Source organism: Trichomycterus rosablanca, chromosome 1 (assembly GCF_030014385.1).
Source record: "Trichomycterus rosablanca isolate fTriRos1 chromosome 1, fTriRos1.hap1, whole genome shotgun sequence".
NCBI classification, from domain to species: Eukaryota; Metazoa; Chordata; class Actinopteri; order Siluriformes; family Trichomycteridae; genus Trichomycterus; species Trichomycterus rosablanca.
The window spans coordinates 34,662,389-34,686,351 of record NC_085988.1 but is presented as its reverse complement, the minus strand read 5'-3'; the positions used below and the strand labels follow the sequence as shown (position 1 = coordinate 34,686,351).

The following is a 23,963-nucleotide window of genomic DNA, read 5'->3' as shown; positions in this document are numbered from 1 at the left end:
AATGGAGTTCATAAAAAATCTGGTCCATTGTTTAACATGGACTGAAGTTGCATGTACAATTACAGAACCCTGAAACATTGCATTCTTTAAATACATACACACCAAAAGTTAAGAAATGTCAAATATTTACATAGACTAAATGACATTTGTCATGTCAGGGTTGGGATTTTAATTAATACTGCAGCTAAATGACTGGAACACAATTATTTGTCCAAATATTGTAAGATTTATCTCAATTGTTTAATGGGTTTTCGGAAAATATGACAAATTGTACTGGATCAAATATATTAGTACAACTTATCATCTTAGTGGTGTGTAAAGTTTCTTAGCTTTGTGAAATGGCCTCTACGTATTTGGTGTTTTGCATTGGTGTAAACCAGTGAGTCTGATTTCTCTCAAGGTTTTTATGTTTCTCAGATTTTTTTTTCTTTCCACGGTCATTTTTAACCTACTTGTTTATGTTCCTGATACTGGAATTTAAATATTAATTCTGTTATAAATATGAATTATAATAGTTAAATGTTCAGACAGATGATAATTCATAAATCTTTTACATTTCATTTAATAAATCATTCATAATATTTATATAAATACTAATTACTGTTTGGTAAAAAGTCCTTATTTTCAGGTATGTATGATTTGAACTTTCAGTCAATAAACATTGTCTCAAAGCAACTTTACAGCATCCAGGACAAACCAAAAATTCCATGCTAAGCAAGCCAAGGGTAACAGTGGCAGGAAAAAATAAGGAATACAATTACAAGGAAGAAATCTTAAGAGAAACCAGACAGACCTATCCTGTTCATAAACCAGCTGCTTGGTCCAGATTTCCACAAAGCTGCATCAGTGATTATTTTTATTGTTAATCACACTATATTAGTATTTCTTAACTTTTTTCTGTCAGCTGGGCAGCAACGGGCCACAAAAATAGACCACAAAACAGGCAGTCTGAAGAGCCACACTTATGCATTATTGCCTAGTAATAGATCTATAGACCTCGAGACCTTATGTGTCATGAGCCCCAAATGGCCCACAGGCCAGAGGTGGAGAACCCCTGTACTAAACAAATTAAACACTTTGAATTAAGATGAAATGAGGTCAGTTTGTTTGATCATAGTGTTGTGTAGTTTTTTCAGCAGTGTGTGGTGAGTTTTACCCTGTTGGACAATGGGTGACACACAGATGTGAGAGAAGGTGCAGATATCCAGGAGAGCAGCTCAGGCAGTCTTTAGGAGAAGACCCGGAGCAGGTTGCACACACCTGATCACAGGGCATACAGAAACCCAGCTCAATGCCATCAGCCTCCTCATGGGCACTGTATGTACCAGCAGGACACTTAGTCACACAGGAGCTATCTGTTACATGCACAACCACACACCAAAACATAAGACTTACACAACAAACTCAACTGCTATTTACAATAGACATGTTTACCAGGAACTGCAGGAACTGTTTTAGATGAGATAGTTGTGCTTGCTTACTGATAACCGGTTTTATGTTCTATGGGCATCTGCCCCCCCATTTTTTCTATTCTTTTCCTATTTTTATCTCTTGCCTTTACCCTCCATACACACCAACATCCAACTTCACATACACTCCTCTAAGCTACATTTCCACCACTGTGGCACATCATCCTTTCTATTAATTACACTTGTTTAACAATTTAATAATTTAGTAATTGAGGACATAAATTGTTGCAGTTTAAAGGTGTAATTTTGCCCATTCAACTTTTCCACCTTTAATGTGACTTATAATCTCTGCAATTCAATTTAACAACTAAAACCTCTTAAAGGGGAGAAATAAAAAAACTAAAAAGAAATGTGGTTACATAAGTGTGCACACCCTCTTATAATTGATGATGTGGTTGTGTTCCAAATCAACCAATCACCTTCAAACTCATGGCAAGAAAAACAACCAAGCACGGCTACAGTTTGCAAAAACCTACATTACGTCTGCCAAAAGAATGCAGAGAATCATGTTAAGGTCTGATGAGAACAAGGTTGTACTTTTTGGACAACAATGACCCAAAGCATACAGTGTATCACGAAAGTGAGTACACCCCTCACATTTCTGCAAATATTTCATTATATCTTTTCATGGGACAACACTATAGACATGAAACTTGGATATAACTTAGAGTAGTCAGTGTACAGCTTGTATAGCAGTGTAGATTTACTGTCTTCTGAAAATAACTCAACACACAGCCATTAATGTCTAAATAGCTGGCAACATAAGTGAGTACACCCCACAGTGAACATGTCCAAATTGTGCCCAAATGTGTCGTTGTCCCTCCCTGGTGTCATGTGTCAAGGTCCCAGGTGTAAATGGGGAGCAGGGCTGTTAAATTTGGTGTTTTGGGTACAATTCTCTCATACTGGCCACTGGATATTCAACATGGCACCTCATGGCAAAGAACTCTCTGAGGATGTGAGAAATAGAATTGTTGCTCTCCACAAAGATGGCCTGGGCTATAAGAAGATTGCTAACACCCTGAAACTGAGCTACAGCATGGTGGCCAAGGTCATACAGCGGTTTTCCAGGACAGGTTCCACTCGGAACAGGCTTCGCCAGGGTCGACCAAAGAAGTTGAGTCCACGTGTTCGGCGTCATATCCAGAGGTTGGCTTTAAAAAATAGACACATGAGTGCTGCCAGCATTGCTGCAGAGGTTGAAGACGTGGGAGGTCAGCCTGTCAGTGCTCAGACCATACGCCGCACACTGCATCAACTCGGTCTGCATGGTCGTCATTTCAGAAGGAAGCTGACGCACAAGAAAGCCAGCAAACAGTTTGCTGAAGACAAGCAGTCCAAGAACATGGATTACTGGAATGCCCTGTGGTCTGACGAGACCAAGATAAACTTGTTTGGCTCAGATGGTGTCCAGCATGTGTGGCGGCGCCCTGGTGAGAAGTACCAAGACAACTGTATCTTGCCTACAGTCAAGCATGGTGGTGGTAGCATCATGGTCTTGGGCTGCATGAGTGTTGCTGGCACTGGGGAGCTGCGGTTCATTGAGGGAAACATGAATTCCAACATGTACTGTGACATTCTGAAACAGAGCATGATCCCCTCCCTTCGAAAACTGGGCCTCATGGCAGTTTTCCAACAGGATAACGACCCCAAACACAACCTCCAAGATGACAACTGCCTTGCTGAGGAAGCTGAAGGTAAAGGTGATGGACTAAACCCAATTGAGCACCTGTGGCGCATCCTCAAGTGGAAGGTGGAGGAGTTTAAGGTGTCTAACATCCACCAGCTCCGTGATGTCATCACGGAGGAGTGGAAGAGGATTCCAGTAGCAACCTGTGCAGCTCTGGTGAATTCCATGCCCAGGAGGGTTAAGGCAGTGATAATAATGGTGGTCACACAAAATATTGACACTTTAGGCACAATTTGGACATGTTCACTGTGGGGTGTACTCACTTATGTTGCCAGCTATTTAGACATTAATGGCTGTGTGTTGAGTTATTTTCAGAAGACAGTAAATCTACACTGCTATACAAGTTGTACACTGACTACTCTTAGTTATATCCAAGTTTCATGTCTATAGTGTTGTCCCATGAAAAGATATAATGAAATATTTGCAGAAATGTGAGGGGTGTACTCACTTTCGTGATACACTGTACATCCACATCAACAAAAGAATGACTTCACCAGAAGATGATCAAAGTTTTAGAATGGCCCAGAGAGATTTGCAGCACTTTTGCGAGGAAGGGTGGGCAAAGTTTGCCAAGTCAAGATGTGCCATGCTGATAGAATCTTACTTAAAAAAACTGAATGCTGTCATAAACTAATACTTTGTTGAGTGTGCATATTTATGCAACCACATTATTTTAGTTAATACGTTTTTTGATTATTATTTCATTTTCCCCCTAAAATTCTTAGTTTGTTGTTAAATTAAATTGTACAGACTATAGGTCACATTGAAGGTGGAAACAGTTTTGAAATGACTCATTTAATTTTTTACATTACAAAACCTGGTACTGTAACAGGGGTGTGTAGACTCTTTAATATCCAATACGTATATATACAAAAGAAACAAAACAAAAGGACACTAAAGCAAATGAATGACTAAAAGATAACCAATACAAAAGCTCAGGGCACATGCAGATAAAGTCAAAATTAACATACACTTAAATGTTTGTTTATTAGGATTTTAACGTCATGTTTTACACCTTGGTTACATTCATGACAGGAACGGTTGTTACTCATTACACAAGATTCATCAGTTCACAAGGTTATATCAAACACAGTCATGGACAATTTAGTGTCTCCAATTCACCTCACTTGCATGTCTTTGGACTGTGGGAGGAAACCGGAGCACCCGGAGGAAACCCACGCGGACATGGGAAGAACATGCAAACTCCACACAGAAAGGACCCGGGCCGCCCCACCTGGGGATTGAACCCAGGACCTTCTTGCTGTGAGGCGACAGTGCTACCCACTTAGCCACCACGCCGCCCTACACTTAAATAAAGCATGCATGTCTCGGAAGAGTTGGGATTTCTGCAGCGTCACTATATTCAGACTTTAACCACTGAGCTACCATTGTGCTATAATATCTTAAATGATTTTACATCAGTATAGTATACAGTATAATAATATAGTATATAACATAAAGGAAATAATCAAACAACACCAGATTTAAAATATTTGTAGATTTAAGCTTTAGGGCATGTAATTTTAAACTTCAAGCTACTTTTCACTGCTTGCCTTCTGTTCATTAAGTACTCCTGATTTTATGCTGAATAATTTGTTGCTTTAAACAATCATAGGTCAGTCTAAAGCACAAAGGCTCTACCAATTAAAGATATCATGTATCCGAGTAAATCAGTGTGAACTTACTATGCAGATATCGAGGAAGGGCACAAGTCTGGCAGTCTGCAGGCCCGGGGCCCTCACAGGACTGACAGTTGCGATGGCATGCCTGACATGTAAACTGGTTGGCATGGAGAAAGGTTCTGGGTGGGCAGTCTGAGCTTCCAGTCACACCACACATCATAGTGTTTGGGTCCAGAGCCAGACCTTTCACACACTGGGAGCACTGGAAGGGTTCTGGGCCCACACATGATGCACATGTCTGATGACACTCTGAAGGAGAACAAGATATTAGACAAACCATGCAATACTTTTTCATGGGTCTTTAAGAGAACTATTATTATCGCACATGCAAAAAATCACTTTAATAAAGGCTGTACGCACAGCATTATGAGTGACTTTAAGCTGAAGTCATGTTAAATAGCAGTCAGTGACACCTGTCATTAATTAAAGTGATTGACACCTTATAAAGTTTAACTGCTCCTGTGGGATTGTTCTGACATTAACTTAGTTGAATCTTACACAAAGAGCTTATAGAGTCTCAAAGAATAAGGGTAAAAAAGATGGTACATTACATATACCATGAAACACAGTCAACATCAACCTGATGAAAACACAAGAAGAAAACTATGCCGGGAGGCTCCCAAGAGGCCTACAGCAGGCCTACTTCTGGCAGGTACTGGTTATGTACTACATACAACAACAAACTTTAAACTCTGCCTAAATAAAAAAAAGTGTAAACATTTACATTATTAATGTGAAATAAATAAATTGTTAATTTACACTAGAAATATTAATACATAATCAATTACTACTACTAGAAAATGTAAATATGCTTAGGGCATGATTGCCAGTAGTCATATTCTAATATTTCAAGAATCCTGCTACAAAAGAATGTTACTGAAGGTGTACATGGTGTACGTGATAAGAAGTGCGTTAATTGCATTGTATGACGTCCAAAACCCAGTTCTAGCTGGTTTAAAAAACGGTATTTTTTAAAACTCTGATTATTGAGTGTACTGAGACATTAATCTGAATATCAATTAAATATCAATAAAAACAGCACGTTTGATGTGTAGTGGACAGCTCTGTGCATGCCTCTGGGTTTCCTCCAAACCAAACTTAGACCATGTCTTTATGGACATTGCACAGTGATGAAGAAACAGAAAAGGAGGAGTCTCCTAATATATAAAGCCAGATGTGTGTATTGACAAACCGGATTACCTTGGCATTCCATGCTGGTGGTCAGGTAGTAGGTGCCTGACGGGCACTCCTCTGAGCATGTGCCTTCATACAGCTTTGGGGCGTCAACAGAACAACTCTCACAGTCATCTGAAAGCGGGCCTGAGCATGTAGCACACGATGCATGGCACTGCACGCACATCCCCTGGTCCAGATCCTCAAAATAACCCTCAGGACAGCTTGCTTTACACATGCCATCCAAAAGCAGGTACAGAAAGCTGCACTCTAATGCAACAACAAACAAAGAATGTTTACACAGAATTAGACACAGAACTGAATTGATAAGTGGCTATAACAGAAATAAGGATATATGTTGTTCACACATACACTATATTGCCAAAAGTATTCGCTCGTCTGCCTTCACACGCATATGAACTTGAGTGACATCCCATTCTTAATCCATAGGGTTTAATATAATGTCGGCCCACCCTTTGCAGCTATAACAGCTTCAACTCTTCTGGGAAGGCTTTCCACAAGGTTTAGGAGTGTGTTTATGGGAATTTTTGACCATTCTTCCAGAAGCGCATTTGTGAGGTCAGACACTGATGTTGGACGAGAAGGCCTGGCTCGCAGTCTCCGCTCTAATTCATCCCAAAGGTGTTCTGTCGGGTTAAGGTCAATCAAGTTCTTCCACATCAAACTCGCTCATCCATGTCTTTATGGATCTTGCTTTGTGCACTGGTGCATAGTCATGTTGGAACAGGAAGGGGCCATCCCCAAACTGTTCCCACAAAGTTGGGAGCATGAAATTGTCCAAAATGTCTTGGTATGCTGAAGCATTAAGAGTTCCTTACACTGGAACTAAGGGGCCGAGCCCAGCTACTGAAAAACCACCCCACACCATAATCCCCCCTCCACCAAACTTTACACTTGGCACAATGCAGTCAGACAAGTCCCGGTGTCCTGGCAACCGCCAAACCCAGACTCGTCCATCGGATTGCAAGACAGAGAAGCATGATTCGTCACTCCAGAGAACACGTCTCCACTGCTCTAGAGTCCAGTGGCGGCGTGCTTTACATCACAGCAGCCGACGCTTTGCATTGCACTTGGTGATGTAAGGATTGGATGCAGCTGCTTGGCCATGGAAACCCATTACATGAAGCTCTGTACACACCGTTCTTGAGCTAATCTGAAGGCCACATGAAGTTTGGAGGTCTGTAGCGATTGACTCTGCAGAAAGTTGCCGAACTCTGCACACTATGCGCCTCAGCATCCGCTGACCCCGCTCTGTCACTTTACGTGGCCTGTAAGTAGCTGTCGTTCCCAATCACTTCCACTGTGTTATAATACTCCTGAGAGCAACCCATTCTTTCACTAATGTTTGTAGAAGCAGTCTGCATGCTTAGGTGCTTGGTTTTATACACCTGTGGCCATGGAAGTGATTGGAACACCTGAATTCAATGATGTATTATTATGTGGGTGGTGGATCATTCTCAGCACTGCAGTGACACTGACATGGTGGTGGTGTGTTAGTGTGCATTGTGCTTGTATGAGTGGATAAGACACAGCAATGCTGATGGGATGGAGTTTTTAAACACCTCACTGTCACTGCTGGAGTGAGAATAGTCCACAAACCAAAAATATCCAGCCAACAGCGCCCTGTGACCATTGATGAAGGTCTAGAAGATGACCAACTCAAACAGCAGCAATAGATGAGCGATTGTCTCTGACTTTACATCTACAATGTGGACCAACTAGGCAGAAGTGTCTAACAGAGTGGACAGTGAGTGGACACGGTATTTAAAATTCCAGCAGTGCTGCTGTGTCTAGTCCACTCATACCAGCACAACACACACTAACACACCACCACCATGTCAGTGTCACTGCAGTGCTGAGAATGATCCACCACCTAAATAATACCTGCTCTGTAGTGGTCCTGTGGGGGTCCTGACCATTGAAGAACAGGGTGAAAGCAGGCTAAAAAGTATGCAGAGAAATAGATGGACTACAGTCAGTAATTGTAGAACTACAAAGTGCTCCTATATGGTAAGTGGAGCTGATAAAAGACAGTGAGAGTAGAAACAAGGAGGTGGTCATAATGTTATGCCTCATTGGTGTATATATGATTGATATAGATTTAAATGATTTGACCTAAGCTAAACCATTGGGAACTCAATAACGACCCTAAACCTGCCTTAGCCGTGATGTGTTATATAAACTCCACCCAGAGATTTATGTGTTCAAGGTGTGTTGCAACAATGGTCAAAACTAATGAGCTATCAGAAAAGCTGAGAGATAAGATTTCACTATGCTAAACGGGATATGGGTACAAGAAAATTTCAGAGATCTTGAACATTCACAGAGACATCATTAGGAGTTGTGTCTGGAAGTTCCAAACTTATGGTGCAGGAGCAAACTGTGGGAAAAAGCCTAAAATTTCAGGCTTAGCAATTTCATTAGGACAACAAAGAATGACCCACGTGTTACTGCAAAAGATTTACAGGATGACCTGATGAAGGCTAGAGTAAATGTGCCAGTGGCAAAGATGATCACTTAACAACCAAGGACTAGGGCTGGGCGATTTTGCAAAAAAAAGAAAAATCTCAATTATTTTAATATTATTACCGATTGTCGATTACGATTTCGATTTTTTTGTTCTTGTATAATGCAATTGAAAAAAGACTCAAATTTCTTTTTTTTGCATTTTAATTTAAAAGACTGCAGAAGTGAAAAATAGTAACAGCACCACCTATAATTATCATTTCAAGAGACTCAAACTGTATAACGATAACGATATAACAATAATTAAAACAAAAAAGAAATCTTAATTAGCTATATCCCTTTACAAGAATAGCTCACACACAACCCTTACTTTAAATATTGTGCAGCAGAACCTCCTTACATTAAGAAAAGTGCAAAACTACAAAAAGTTCTTGAGGAACACAGGTTTCTTAAAAGGAACACGAGCCTGTGAAATGAGTCTGTATCAGCATCTAGGCTGGGGGGGGCATCAAGTAATCACTCTGCTCAGCTTTGATTTTGTCCTCTTGTGACTCTGGGGGGTAGATGGAGGGGGCAAGTTCTGCTTCTAATAATATAGACTACAATTCCCAAGCTCCCACGGACTGTCACGTGACTATCACATGTCCCCGGTCAGCCAATCTTGATCGCGCTCATCGGCTCCGGAGTTGTGATTCAGTTCGGCTGTGTTTGATTCAGTGAATCAAAACTGTGTGTGATTCAGTGAAAACTCTGTGTGTCTCGTTTTGCTGATCGTGTTTGCGCTCCTTATTACTGAATCTAACCGCTACCGTGTATGATCCTTGTTGTCTTTCGTTTACTGTTTTAGTTTTCGCTGGTTTTGTACCCTGTTTTTGCCCTTTTGATATTAAACTTTCCGTAATTTATATTCCGCGAGCGTCTGGTCAGTTTCTGCCTCGTGACATGTTGGTATTTTAATTAAAATATAAAGTATGTAAACAATCGCGATTGTCACATTTCTAATATCGGGTAAAAACGTTCATGCGAATTAACCGAATTAATCGTGAAAATCGCCCAGCCCTACCAAGGACTTCATGGGCAGACTTTATAACACATATTACTCTTGACCAAGAGGAATAGGAAGGGTCAAGTGGAATACACCAGAAGAAAGTTGTATATGCCTGCAGAGTTCTGGAACTGTTTGACCCAAAAAAATAGCACTTTGTCTAATGCAAGAAAAGGCAAGACTTCTGATCAAAAAATTTGTCCTCACAGTCAGGCATGGACTGACAATTTCCTCTGATGGAGGAACTGGTAATTTGGACTGTGTGACTAGTTTAAAAGATTCACAGAAATACCACGGCATTTTGAGAAGGAATGATATGTCTTTTTTGGTCAGAGTGAACCTTGGAAGTGTGCTTCGGATCTTTGTCGAGCTAAAAAGTCAAATTATTACCAAGTCAACCAAAGGAATCAGCACTGGAATATCCTAGAGTGGCCTCCAGAAAGCAGTTGCAGCACCAAAGCCATCAAACCCTAATAAGCTGGAAGTTTTTGCCTGTGAAGAATGGGTAAGGAGAAGTGTCAAAAAGCTCTACATGTTGGTAAATGTGTGTACTCACTGGTACAGTTGATGTTATCGGTACACCTGTCACAGTGAGGGCCACAGCGTCTGCAGGTCCCATCCTTATCAGCATAGGCTCTTTCAGAGCAGTTACTCTTGCACTGACCATTCTCCAGAAATAGATCCTCTCTACACGCCAAGCACTGAGATTTACTTCCATCACAGGTTAAACACAGAACATCACATGGCTCACATGTTCCTTCCTCTGTTTCAAAATAACCACTGACCACACAGACACACAAATAGTTAATGGAACATAAATCAACAGAAAAAGACCACTCAAAACATCTCAAGTGTTGACTCATAATTTCAATGCATAATATTAGTAGTGTTTATTTCAGAGCGAAGCCTTGCAATGTAGTAGAGAGGCACAAATACAATTTTTCATCTTTAGTAATTGCTTGTTCTATATCTAGGTCATGACATCCACAAAAACTGAGAGCTAAACAGGAATACACCCTGGACTGAACACCAATTTATTGCAGTGGTCCATGTATTCACTTACTTATTCACCTTTGTGTGCTTTTGGAACACTGAAGTACCCAGAACAGCTCTACAAAAGTATGAATTATTTTACTTAGTTGAATTTTATTAATATTTTGTACGCCTTTGTTTTTTTTCTTTCAATTTCACATATAGTGCCACTTCCACTGGTACTGGCACCCCTGGTAAAGATGAGTAAAATGGCTCATCTTTGGCTTTTGTGAATTGGCTTAATCCCAAATTTTAAAAAAACGTGAAAATCTCGCCTTTAAATCCAATGTTTATATATATATATATATACAGTGTATCACAAAAGTGAGTACACCCCTCACATTTCTGCAAATATTTCATTATATCTTTTTATGGGACAACACTATAGACATGAAACTTGGATATAATTTAGAGTAGTCAGTGTACAACTTGTATAGCAGTGTAGATTTACTGTCTTCTGAAAATAACTCAACACACAGCCATTAATGTCTAAATGGCTGGCAACATAAGTGAGTACACCCCACAGTGAACATGTCCAAATTGTGCCCAAATGTGTCGTTGTCCCTCCCTGGTGTCATGTGTCAAGGTCCCAGGTGTAAATGGGGAGCAGGGCTGTTAAATTTGGTGTTTTGGGTACAATTCTCTCATACTGGCCACTGGATATTCAACATGGCACCTCATGGCAAAGAACTCTCTGAGGATGTGAGAAATAGAATTGTTGCTCTCCACAAAGATGGCCTGGGCTATAAGAAGATTGCTAACACCCTGAAACTGAGCTACAGCACGGTGGCCAAGGTCATACAGCGGTTTTCCAGGACAGGTTCCACTCGGAACAGGCTTCGCCAGGGTCGACCAAAGAAGTTGAGTCCACGTGTTCGGCGTCATATCCAGAGGTTGGCTTTAAAAAATAGACACATGAGTGCTGCCAGCATTGCTGCAGAGGTTGAAGACGTGGGAGGTCAGCCTGTCAGTGCTCAGACCATACGCCGCACACTGCATCAACTCGGTCTGCATGGTCGTCATCCCAGAAGGAAGCTGACGCACAAGAAAGCCCGCAAACAGTTTGCTGAAGACAAGCAGTCCAAGAACATGGATTACTGGAATGCCCTGTGGTCTGACGAGACCAAGATAAACTTGTTTGGCTCAGATGGTGTCCAGCATGTGTGGCGGCGCCCTGGTGAGAAGTACCAAGACAACTGTATCTTGCCTACAGTCAAGCATGGTGGTGGTAGCATCATCGTCTTGGGCTGCATGAGTGTTGCTGGCACTGGGGAGCTGCAGTTCATTGAGGGAAACATGAATTCCAACATGTACTGTGACATTCTGAAACAGAGCATGATCCCCTCCCTTCGAAAACTGGGCCTCATGGCAGTTTTCCAACAGGATAACGACCCCAAACACAACCTCCAAGATGACAACTGCCTTGCTGAGGAAGCTGAAGGTAAAGGTGATGGTCTAAACCCAATTGAGCACCTGTGGCGCAACCTCAAGTGGAAGGTGGAGGAGTTCAAGGTGTCTAACATCCACCAGCTCCGTGATGTCATCATGGAGGAGTGGAAGAGGATTCCAGTAGCAACCTGTGCAGCTCTGGTGAATTCCATGCCCAGGAGGGTTATGGCAGTGCTGGATAATAATGGTGGTCACACAAAATATTGACACTTTGGGCACAATTTGGACATGTTCACTGTGGGGTGTACTCACTTATGTTGCTAGCCATTTAGACATTAATGGCTGTGTGTTGAGTTATTTTCAGAAGACAGTAAATCTACACTGCTATACAAGCTGTACACTGACTACTCTAAGTTATATCCAAGTTTTATTTCTATAGTGTTGTCCCATGAAAAGATATAATAAAATATTTGCAGAAATGTGAGTGGTGTACTCACTTTTGTGATACACTGTATATATATATATATATATATATATATATATATATATATATATATATATATATATATATATATATATATATAGCATTTTCTCAAATTTTCTTCCAATTTAGTGTAGTCAATGTCTTCTGCTGCTGTCGAGGTGGGTATATTGCTGCTCACGCCTCCTCCGACCCGAGCGCAGCCCTTAGCAGAACCCTTTTTCACCTATGCACTCTGCACAGGCGCCTCTCTATCTGCTAATCAGGATCCTTACACAGCGTTTGAAGACCCCACCCACATAGTCCGGTCATCCCGCCCTAGCAGAACCGTGTCTGCTGCAGGCACTGCCAATTATGCCTAGATGGCGCCCAGTCGACTAGTGACAACGCCAAGTTTCGAAACCGAGGAGTTCAGAATCTCGGCGCTGGTGTGCCAGCGGAATATCCCACTGCGCCACCCAGGTGCCCCCAATGTTTATATATTAATAAACTCATAACAAAATGAGTTCTGCCACAGTTATTGGCACCCCTGCATTTAATACTTTTTTAACCACTCTATGCCATTCAAACAGCTCTTAGGTCTTTACTTTACTTAATATCTTTACTTAATATCTTATACATTTGGAGAATACAGAACCAAGAGACCATTCCTCTTTACAGAATCTCTCCAGATCATTCAGGGTTGTGCACTTCTGTAGCACACTCCACAGGTTCTCCATAGTGACTGAGACAGCCATGGCAGAAGCTTGATGATGTGTTCCATAAACCATTTAGTTGGTCTGGACATGCACTAAATGGAAAAATGTACTGGGGCACCTACACATTAAACCTACAGGAGCTTTTATGGGGCTCTGTATGGGTGGGTATAACTCACTCAACCATGCCTTTCTAAACCATGCTTTTTGCACTGGCATACAGTTATGCTGGAACAGAAATGACCTTCCTCAAACTGTTTTCACAAAGAAAAGAAAGTATTCAAATCTGTTATATGGTGCTGGTGGGGTTAATTACTTACTCAGGGCACTCTGACCAGCAGCTTCCCTGGAAGAGAAAGAGCTGATATGCGCCACTTTTACAGCTCACACATTGGTCTGCACTTTCACAAGCATCGCAGTTAGCTGAGCACATCTCACACTGCTGACTGGAGCTGTTTCCATAGAACCCTAAAGGACAGCGCTGCACACACACAGCCTCCTGTTGCTCCAACATGTACCCTACAGCAAGAATACACCGAAGAGGGAAGAGGTGAGTAGAATAGCATTAACATACAGTACCAGTCAAAAGTTTGGACACACTTTCTCTTCAGTGGTTTTTCTTGATTATTTTTATTTTCTACATTGTAGATTAATACTGAAGACATCCAAACTATGAAGGAACACATATGGAATTATGTAGTGAACAAAAAAGTGTTAAACAAACCGGAATATGTTTTATATTTTACCAACTCTACCTCTGCACAGCACAACTGATGGTCTCAAACACATTAAAAAACGCAAGAAATTTTAGAAATTAACTCTAGACAAGGCACAAACATTAATTGAAAACCATTCCAGGTGGCTACCTCATGAAGCTGATTGAGAAAATGCCAAAAAGTGTGCAAAACTGTCATCAAAGCAAAAGATGGCTACTTTAAAGAATATAAAATATAAAACATATTCTGGTTTGTTTAACACTTTTGTTTACTACATAATTCCATATGTGTTCCTTCATAGTTTGGATGATTATTAATCTACAATGTTGAAAATAAAAAAAAAATCAAGAAAAACCACAGGTTTTGAGAAAGTGTGTCCAAACTTTTGACTGGTACTGTAGGTCTGACAGTTCATCGATCTGTTTTTTGTTATATTCTTTCTGAATTTTCCCCCTTAATTTTCCAATCTAGTCATTTCCAATTCCATTTCAACACAAGTCCAATCTGTTGATGCTTCCTATTACCTGGCAGTGTTGGGTTTGCTGGTTTGTTTGTTTGTTTCCTAATGCCATGTCAGCTACTATGGCTATTATCATGGCTGGATAATAGATTCAGTCTTTGAATGTCAAAGTAGGGGGATGATTTGCTTTCTTTACTTGTAGTACAAGTTACAGTTTTGGAACTGCCAAAATTCATTGCTGGGTATTTCAAACATGGACGAACAGCCGGAGCAAAAAAGACTTGAAAGAATGTAGACACCTGATCATGAGCTTGTTCGGCACCCCATTCCAAAACTTTGTGACTATACCAGCCTTCACTGTTAACACAAGACTACACAAGACTACACAATATATAAATAAGTTAAAAAAGCATTTGTGATGTTAGGCACTTATGTGGAATGAGAGGGCCTGGTTTTGCAATCACAATTAAGGTGTGTAATGAGGGCTCCACTCAAGCCACCAAAATTCCCACACACCAAAATCCTCAAACTATGTCTTGTGCACAGCCATGCTAGAACAGTAAGGGAACTACCCCAAACTGTTGCCACATTTGTAGAATATTCATTTTATACTATTCTAAATTAATCTGTAAGTTAGATTTAGTAAGAACACATCAAATGTTTTACAAAAACAGAATTCACAGCCAGGGTGCCATTCAGAAGCCTTGTATATGTAAGACCAACACATCAACGTGCATAACATGGAAAAAACAGAAAGAAAAGAGCAAGTAATAAAAATATGAGATGTTACCATTTGATCATATCTTATTTTCTAAATCTAGTTAGATTCATGTCTGTATATTGCATTCAAAAGCCCAAATAATTCCATAACTCAAAATGGGAGTAGCACGGTGGCTCAGTGGGTAGCACTGTCGCCTCACAACAAGAAGGTCCTGGGTTCGATCCCCAGATGGAGCGGTCCGGGTCCTTTCGATGTGGAGTTTGCATGTTCTACCTGTGTCTGCGTGGGTTTCCTCCAGGAGCTCCGGTTTCCTCCCACAGTCCAAAAACATGCAAGTGAGGTGAATTGGAGATACAAAATTGTCCATGACTGTGTTTGACACTGAACTTGTGAACTGATGAATCTTGTGTAATGAGTAACTACCTTTTCTGTCATGAATGTAACAAAGTGTGTAAAACATGACATTAAAAATCCTAATAAATACTAAAAAACTCAAAATGTGTGCTGTTAGCTGTTCAGTATGATGGAGATCCATAATGGTATGGGTAAACCCCAACACAACCATCAGAATTAGGTCAGGTACCTTCCATTACAACCCCACCCCCAACCCCCAAAATCACACAATTTAAACATAATCTAACTTTTATGGCAGGTTCAAAAAGCAAAGCATGCTTATACATCCAACCACAAAGCCCTCAGCAGCATTTAAAAAAATAATTCAGCTATTTGTAAAGACAAATGGTAGGCATATTACTTATGTTTTTAATATTAAAATAATAATAATACAGTTTTCTGCAATTATCTTCAGTTCCGTACTCGCCTGTGCAATATTAATATATTAATTTAAATGAATTACTGGAGCGCTTCAGCAGAAAATACCAATCATGGCTCTTCTGACAAGCTGTAAGTAAGACAAAGGAGATTCTCTTTGTATATTACCAGAAGAACAAGTGTAGCAGTTCTGTATTCTTGGACCAAAGCACGTTCTGCAAGAAACGTCACAATTCCGGCACTCTCGAGTCACACCTGTAAGCGGAAGAAATACAAAAAGTGATGACTGATGCTACTGTTACTGTGCTGTGGATATAATTGCAATTGTTACTGCCTAAGTCACTCATAATGAAAAAGTTAAAACATCTTCAATAGAGTTTAAGTTTAGGCCTTGGCTGGGCCACTCTAGACATTCAGAGACCTGCTCCCAAAAACGCCCGGTGATGTGTACTGTCTGTTTATAATCAGATATGATGTGGTTGTTCTGTTCAAAGAGTTTAATTTTTGTATCAGACCAGAGAATCATCACCTTGTTTAGAAAACTCTAAGCAGGCATTAATGTATCCAATTTATTTATCAATTCATAAAAATATTTATTTTAAAATATATTTTTCTGAAAAATTCTCAACAAAAACAACTGTAAAAACTCATACACACACACACACACACACACACACACACACACACACACACACACACACACACACTTTTGATGCTCTCATGTAGAAAAGCAGTCTGATAAGCTAGCCCATTACTACATTAAGCTTCTTCAGACACAGAGTTTCGAGTCTCAGTAGTGCTACACCATGGTCGGACACTCAGCTCATTCAGGAAAAGAACGACAGGTACGGGTTTTATTTATTGCCACTGCAATAGCGGCCTCTACTGTCTGGCCGAGGCAGCAGCAAAAGTAATGGGGAATATATACAGGAAAAGGCTTAACGTAAAAAGAACATAATTATAAAATAAATAAATAATTATGTGTGTCCCAAATTTATTAGTCACTGGTATCACAAAACGCTTGAATGCATTATTTCGTTATGTACCATAATTGCTTTCTGAGTTAAAGGTTTATCAAAGTAGTGTCATTCTGAAAAGCTTAATGATAAGTTGTATAAATGTATTTTTCATTTAGCATTTTAACATGCACTCTTTTCTGTTAAGAGTGTCACATGTATATCCATTATGTAACTGTAGCAAAAAAGTTTAATAAAAAAAAAAATATGTGGAGCGAGCACCAAGGCACCAAGGCACACACTAACACTCTGGACAGGGCGCCAGTCCATCGCAGGGCAGACACACATACACATACACACACCCATTCACCTATAGGGCAATTCAGTGTCTCCAATTATCTTGACCGCATGTTTTTGGACTGTGGGAGGAAACCGGAGCTCCCAGAGGAAACCCACGCAGACACAGGGAGAACATGCAAACTCCGCACAGAAAGCACCTGGACCGCCCCACCTGGGGATGGAACCCAGGACCTTCTTGCGGTGAGGTGACAGTGCTACCCACCGAGCTACTGTGCCGCCCTATATGCGACACCCATCTTTTGAATATGCCCTTCAAAAGAACTTGAACATATATTTATATTCGTTTTTATGCTAAATAGTACAGCAATATTTTAAACATTTACCATTCTGTATATAAATTTACAATGTGGTTAATCTGAATACCATCTAATTAATATGTCACATCTATACACATGCTGACATTTCCTCTAAAATGCCACTGAGGGAAAAATCTGCCATTATAATTAGCTGTTTCCACACTTACTATCAAAGTACTGGCCCTCGGGGCAGCTGATGACAGGGCACCTTCCATTAATGGGACGGTACCAGCCACTGCACCTGTCACAGTCTCTTGCTCCAGGGCCATGGCAGGTCAGACATGAAGAATGACAGGGTGTGCAGCGCCACCCTCTGGCATCTCTGAATGTGTCCTGGGGACACTCGGTTACACAAGCACCATCTGCAAGCAAAGGAAAGAACAGGTTAAGACTCCTAATAAGCACTAAAATGCACATCCTACAACATATAAAATACTATACGGATGTTACAAATTTAGAAATGATGTTTATGTTAGGATTTAATTGTCATGTTTTACATGTTATATGCATGACAGGACAGGTAGTTTACAGGTTACACAGGTGCACTCCTGAACTCCATTTGTTATTACCTTTTTTTGAGTCACAGAGGTCCTAACCCTAAGCCTGACTTTTTCGTCCTTAGTACTAAGCCTTGATAATTTTTAATTCTTTTCCAAAAACCACCTCTACAAACCATGCTTTCACCCCACCATCACGGGTGATTAAGTGTCAAGTGATGGGTGAAAATATCAAGTATATCCTTTCAAAAAAACACAATAAATTTAAAGGTTTTGAATCTACTCAATGAGTTGTAGTTCTTAAATAATTGTCAGTCTTTGACAGTGCTGGCCCTTCCTTACTTTGCATCTCATTTGTTTGCATTCAATCACAGATGTAAATTTTCAAGTCAAATGAGAGAGCAGGGGTGACCAACATGCACTTGTGTTTACACTTTGAGCACACCCATATAGTATCAGAAACGTCCTCCTGCTCTCTGTTGAAACCCTATATAGAAAACTAAGTAACAAAGCAGTTTAAAAACCCTAGAAGTGAGCAGGAGGAGATGAGAGAAACATGATGCTATACTCACTGTGGAGAAAGTGGCCAGGCTGACAGGTTAGACAGAGCGTCTCACTCCTGCAGTCTTGGCATGAATCTGGACAGCTGAGGCACATGCCTCGACTCCGGTCCTCATAGCTCCTCTGGGGGCAGTGCTGTCGACACTGATGCCTGTAACTGCACATGGAAATAATAGTAATAATAATAATAATGAATTCATTGTATGTTTTACCACAGATTTATCCTTTTAAGGATAAAAGGGCAGTTGTAGCCTAGCAGCAGTTGACGCCTAGTGATTAAGGTACTGGACTAGTAATCAAAAGGCCACTGGTTTGAGCCCCACCACTGCCAGGTTGCTGCTGTTGGGCCCTTGAGCCATTTTTTGCTAATGGCATTAAAAAGTTGGTACAATGCTGGGAAAAATGATTGGAAGGTGACTATGTAGAAAAGTGATGTCATTTGTTTTTAAAATTCTTAATAAATGGAGTTTAAAAGGTGCAGAAACGTTTTGAGAAATCCTTGTACATTGGCTGACGCATTTATAGAGTTTTAGTTGAGAGTGTTTGATCTGTTTTTTTACCACTAATAGTTTTAAGTACTAGATTTTACTACAATCAAGCAGGTAAACTGGACAGAAAACACGACAACGTTGTCCCCTTAATGTTGTGAAAAGCTCTCAGAAAAGACAGTTATGATGGATGTGAGTATACACAATAGTCAAACTAGGGTTTAGCTGTTTAGCATAAGATTCTTGGATCAAAGCTTTGCTTTAGCTCGTGTTTCTTTTCCAACCGAAGCAGCACAAAGGGACTGCTGATACACCTTAGGCAGACTATTGAACTGGGTGAACAGTAACCAGAGAACTTCCTCCACCCCTTGAACAAAGAGTACAGCATTAGCTCATAACCACTGCCATGTCTGATGTATTACTTAGACTTAATAATTAAATAAAGCTTCAAAGCTCAGCCATGGATGAAATGTATAATTCAAATGCTAATATTTAGTTTATATCTGTTATATATAATATGCAAACAAGAGGCCTATTAGGAGAATGAAACCTGCCACCAAAACAGCATCATCATTCAACTGGCTATTGTGTTTGCTAAACAGATCATAGGACACCAAGCGTGATGCATGACTTTCTTTGGTAAGGATCACATTATATTTACCTATAAAACAATGTTAAACATGTAGTGCTGTGAAAAAGGTATTCACCCCCTTTTCCAGTTTCTTTTTTTTTTACATATTCGTTACACATATACAGGGGTTGGACAAAATAACTGAAACACCTGTCATTTTAGTGTGGTAGGTTTCATGGCTAAATTGGACCAGTCTGGTGGCCAATCTTCATTAATTGCACATTGCACCAGTAAGAGCAGAGTGTGAAGGTTCAATTAGCAGGGTAAGAGCACAGTTTTGCTCAAAATATTGCAATGCACACAACATTATGGGTGAACCAGAGTTCAAAAGAGGACAAATTGTTGGTGCACGTCTTGCTGGCGAATCTGTGACCAAGACAGCAAGTCTTTGTGATGTATCAAGAGCCACGGTATCCAGGGTAATGTCAGCATACCACCAAGAAGGACAAACCACATCCAACAGGATTAACTGTGGACGCAAGAGGAAGCTGTCTGAAAGGGATGTTCGGGTGCTAACCCGGATTGTATCCAATAAACATAAAACCACGGCTGCCCAAATCACGGCAGAATTAAATGTGCACCTCAACTCTCCTGTTTCCACCAGAACTGTCCGTCGGGAGCTCCACAGGGTCAATATACACGGCCGGGCTGCTATAGCCAAACCATTGGTCACTCGTGCCAATGCCAAACGTCCGTTTCAATGGTGCAAGGAGCGCAAATCTTGGGCTGTGGACAATGTGAAACATGTATTGTTCTCTGATGAGTCCACCTTTACTGTTTTCCTCACATCCGGGAGAGTTACGGTGTGGAGAAGCCCCAAAGAAGCGCACCACCCAGACTGTTGCATGCCCAGAGTGAAGCATAGGGGTGGATCAGTGATGGTTTGGGCTGCCATATCATGGCATTCCCTTGGCCCAATACTTGTGCTAGACGGGCGCGTCACTGCCAAGGACTACCGAACCATTCTGGAGGACCATGTGCATCCAATGGCGGTGCCGTGTATCAGGATGACAATGCACCAATACACACAGCAAGACTGGTGAAAGATCCCTCTGACTACTGTGCAGGACTTGTATATGTCATTTCCAAGACAAATTGAAGCTGTATTGGCCGCAAAAGGAGGCCCTACACCATACTAATAAATTATTGTGGTCTAAAACCAGGTGTTTCAGTTTCATTGTCCAACCCCTGTATGTTTCAGATTATCTGTGCCTTTTAATAATAGACAGAAATAACTCAAGTAAACACAAAATGTTGTTTTATGATGATTTTTTTTGAAAGGACAAATGATGTTCAGTTATATCTAGCCCTGGGTGAAAAGTAATTGCCTCCTTAGCTACTAAATCAACCAGTCAACCAGATTCAACTGACTTTCAATTTCACTAGCCACACCCAGACATGATCATTGCCAGACCTGTTGAATCTATATATCACTTAAATAGAACCTGTCTGGCAATGTAAAGCAAGCTAGACGGTCTCAAAAAGCAGCATGTTAAGCCGTGTTCCAAAGAGATTTAAATACAAATGTGAAACCATCTCATTGAGATCTACCAGTTTGCAAAAGGCTACAAAGCCATTGCTAGGGCTCTGGGAATCCAGTAAACCACAGTAAGAGCCATTAGTCACAAATAAAGAAAATTTGGAACAGTGGTGAACCTTCCCAAGAGTGGTCAACCTACCAAAATTTCATCAAGTGCACACTGATGACTTGAGGTCACAAAAGAATGCATATGAACATCTAAACAGCCTCTTTAGTGCAGGTCTTACTTGTCTCAGCTAGGTACAAAGACATTATTCCACAATAAGAAAGATACTGGGCAAGAAATGCCATCAATGAGAGATTTGCAAGGCGCAAACCACTGCAGACCAAAAGGAACATTTGTCAAAAAAAAGTCTAGATTAACCCTAAAACATTTGATGAAATATTGTGTGGACTAATGAGTCAGGTGAAACTTTTTGGAAGACATGGGTCCTGTTACATCTGTAAAGCTACCATAAGAACATCATACCAATAGTCAAACGTGGTGGTGGTACTGTGATGGTCTAGAGCTGCTTTGCTTCCGCAGGACCTGGGCGACTTGTCATTATTAATGGAATCAAGAATTTCACTGAAGTAGAATGTCCACCCAGCAGTTTCTGACCTAAAGTTCAAGTGCAATTGGGAGAGCAAAACATACAATGACGTCCACCACTGAATGTCTTGAAGAAACAAAATTAAGGTTTTGGAGTGGCCCAGTCAAAGTCCTAACTTGAATTCCAGTGGCAAAACATTGAATTGGCAGTTCCTGCTTGAAAACCAACGTAGCTGAATTAAAAGCAGTTCTGCTAAGAAGAGCCGGTCAAAATTCCTCCACAGTGATTTAAAAACCTCCTACAGACATAGCCAATCATGTCTGTATAGATGCCGGTTCACATCCTGGATTCAAATCCAGATCTCAGCAGTAGTAGGCTGCATTTTATGTTTTCTCGTGTTGTCTTATATTGAAATCAGTTCAAGATCTGAAACATCTAAATAGAATGAATTGGGTAAAGGGAAAATATTTTTTCACAACACTGTATTTCCTCTCCTAAATTTGTAATGTAATGTGCACTGTTCTATTGTTCACAAAGTGTAAACCAGTGCTGAAGTCCAGCTAGGAACCTCCTGCTGTGTTGCTGTGGCGCAGAAATTGGAATGGCAAAGGGAGCCAGAACTACCACAAAACATCCATCACTGCTGAACTACACCAGGACACTCCAAAGTGCACACACACAAACTCTGGAGTTTAAAGAGCACTACAGAATTCCTTAATGCATTACCATATCTGCTTACTGCCTGAAAAAGATGTTAGCATTTTAGCCTATTGCACTTTTTGGCACTCATTTCTCAAACAGATAAGAGATTATACATTTGAATGTTTAGTGCAGCTACAATAAGTTAAGACTGGAATGTACTAATGTGTAATGTTTTATCTATATGCATTCCATAGAGCAAGTTTCCCATTCTAAAAGTATACTGTAAACAAAAAGGCAAATAGCAGATATATAGTGGGTAAATAAGATTTATTACAATGTAGGTCTAGCTAAACAGGCTAATTAAATAATAGATTTCAATCATTTTCCTCAGGATAAATAAAGTATCTAGCTACCTACCAACCAACCAACCAACCACCCACTCACTCGCCTACCTACAAAAGCAGATAGCAGATATATAGAGTAGGTAGATAACATTTTATTACAATGTCGGTCTAGTTAAATAGGATAATTAAATAATAGATTTCAGTAATTTCCCTTGGGATAAATAAAGTATCCAATCCCATTCATCCATCCATCCACCTACCTACCTACCTACCTACCTACCTACCTTCCTTCCTACTCAACTAGAGATTCAGTTGATTTTTAAAGGCTAGTTCCAACAAGAAAAAAAGCATTTAAAGAACACATCTTCTGCTTCTTTGCATTCCTCTTAGTCAGATCATAGACACTCCCCCAGATATATTTCACAACATCCCTAAGGTTGTTACTCACAAATAAAGAAAACTGCATTTGCTGTTGCTTTGGATAAAAGCGTCTGGTAAATGGTGTCAGTGTTATTGTAAAATTGCACTTGTGAGTGTTGATTAAGGCCGAACACATGCTTTCTCTATATGAAGGTGTGTGGTATCTGCAGACCCACTATCAATCCAAATATCAACTTTTAATATATAATTTATTTATTTATTTGGGATTTTTATGCCATGTGAAACACATGTGTGTCATTTATTGGCAGGAACTGGGTATTATATATCTGTCTTTTTTTATCTTGTCTTTATCATTTGGTCCATTTTATATTTTCCTTTTTTTTTTGTGAGGTAGGTTAATACTGTTCTGTGGTTTCAGGCATGTGCACTTGTTGTCTTTTCTTTGTGTATTTAGGACATTCTATCAAAATGTGTTTTATAATTGTAACTGTTTGGCAGGTTTCACATGTTGGTGGGTATCAACTGTTAAACAAAATAAAACAGTCAATAGACAGAACAGACAATGCAAAAAGGCAACATGCTACAAAATGTGATTTCTAATCTGCAGTTTATTCCCTTCACATTTACGCACCAGTTTTTTTAAACACTAATGAATACAAATCACTGAAAAAAGTCCAAGTGAGAGAGAGCAAGATGATGACACAGAACTAACATGGATAGACAGACTGGGAGAGAGTTAGGAAGCAGGAAAACCTGAGGCCTGTGTAAGCCCTACACAAAGGCATAAGGGTCTCAGGTAACAGAGTCTGACACTAAGCCAGTAGAAACCCGATGCACAGGAGAGTAAGAAGCAATACCAGGAGAAAAAGGTGCACAATATGAGTTCTGTTCTCCTTACACTGTCTGTGGGACAAATGTGCACC

General features: G+C 40.3%; 1 protein-coding gene across 1 annotated transcript in view; it reads right to left on the bottom strand.

The window, feature by feature from the left end:
* LOC134310281 (proprotein convertase subtilisin/kexin type 5) overlaps positions 1-23,963 on the bottom strand; it is a 51,301-nt gene that overhangs the window by 17,631 nt on the left and 9,707 nt on the right. The window contains exons 5-12 of the mRNA XM_062991833.1: positions 18,493-18,638; positions 17,591-17,785; positions 15,980-16,066; positions 13,464-13,662; positions 10,103-10,326; positions 6,042-6,284; positions 4,845-5,090; positions 1,157-1,355 (exon numbers count right to left, since the gene is read on the bottom strand). Of these exons, the coding sequence (XP_062847903.1) occupies positions 1,157-1,355; positions 4,845-5,090; positions 6,042-6,284; positions 10,103-10,326; positions 13,464-13,662; positions 15,980-16,066; positions 17,591-17,785; positions 18,493-18,638 (1,539 nt within the window). The remainder of the gene's footprint in view (positions 1-1,156; positions 1,356-4,844; positions 5,091-6,041; positions 6,285-10,102; positions 10,327-13,463; positions 13,663-15,979; positions 16,067-17,590; positions 17,786-18,492; positions 18,639-23,963) is intronic.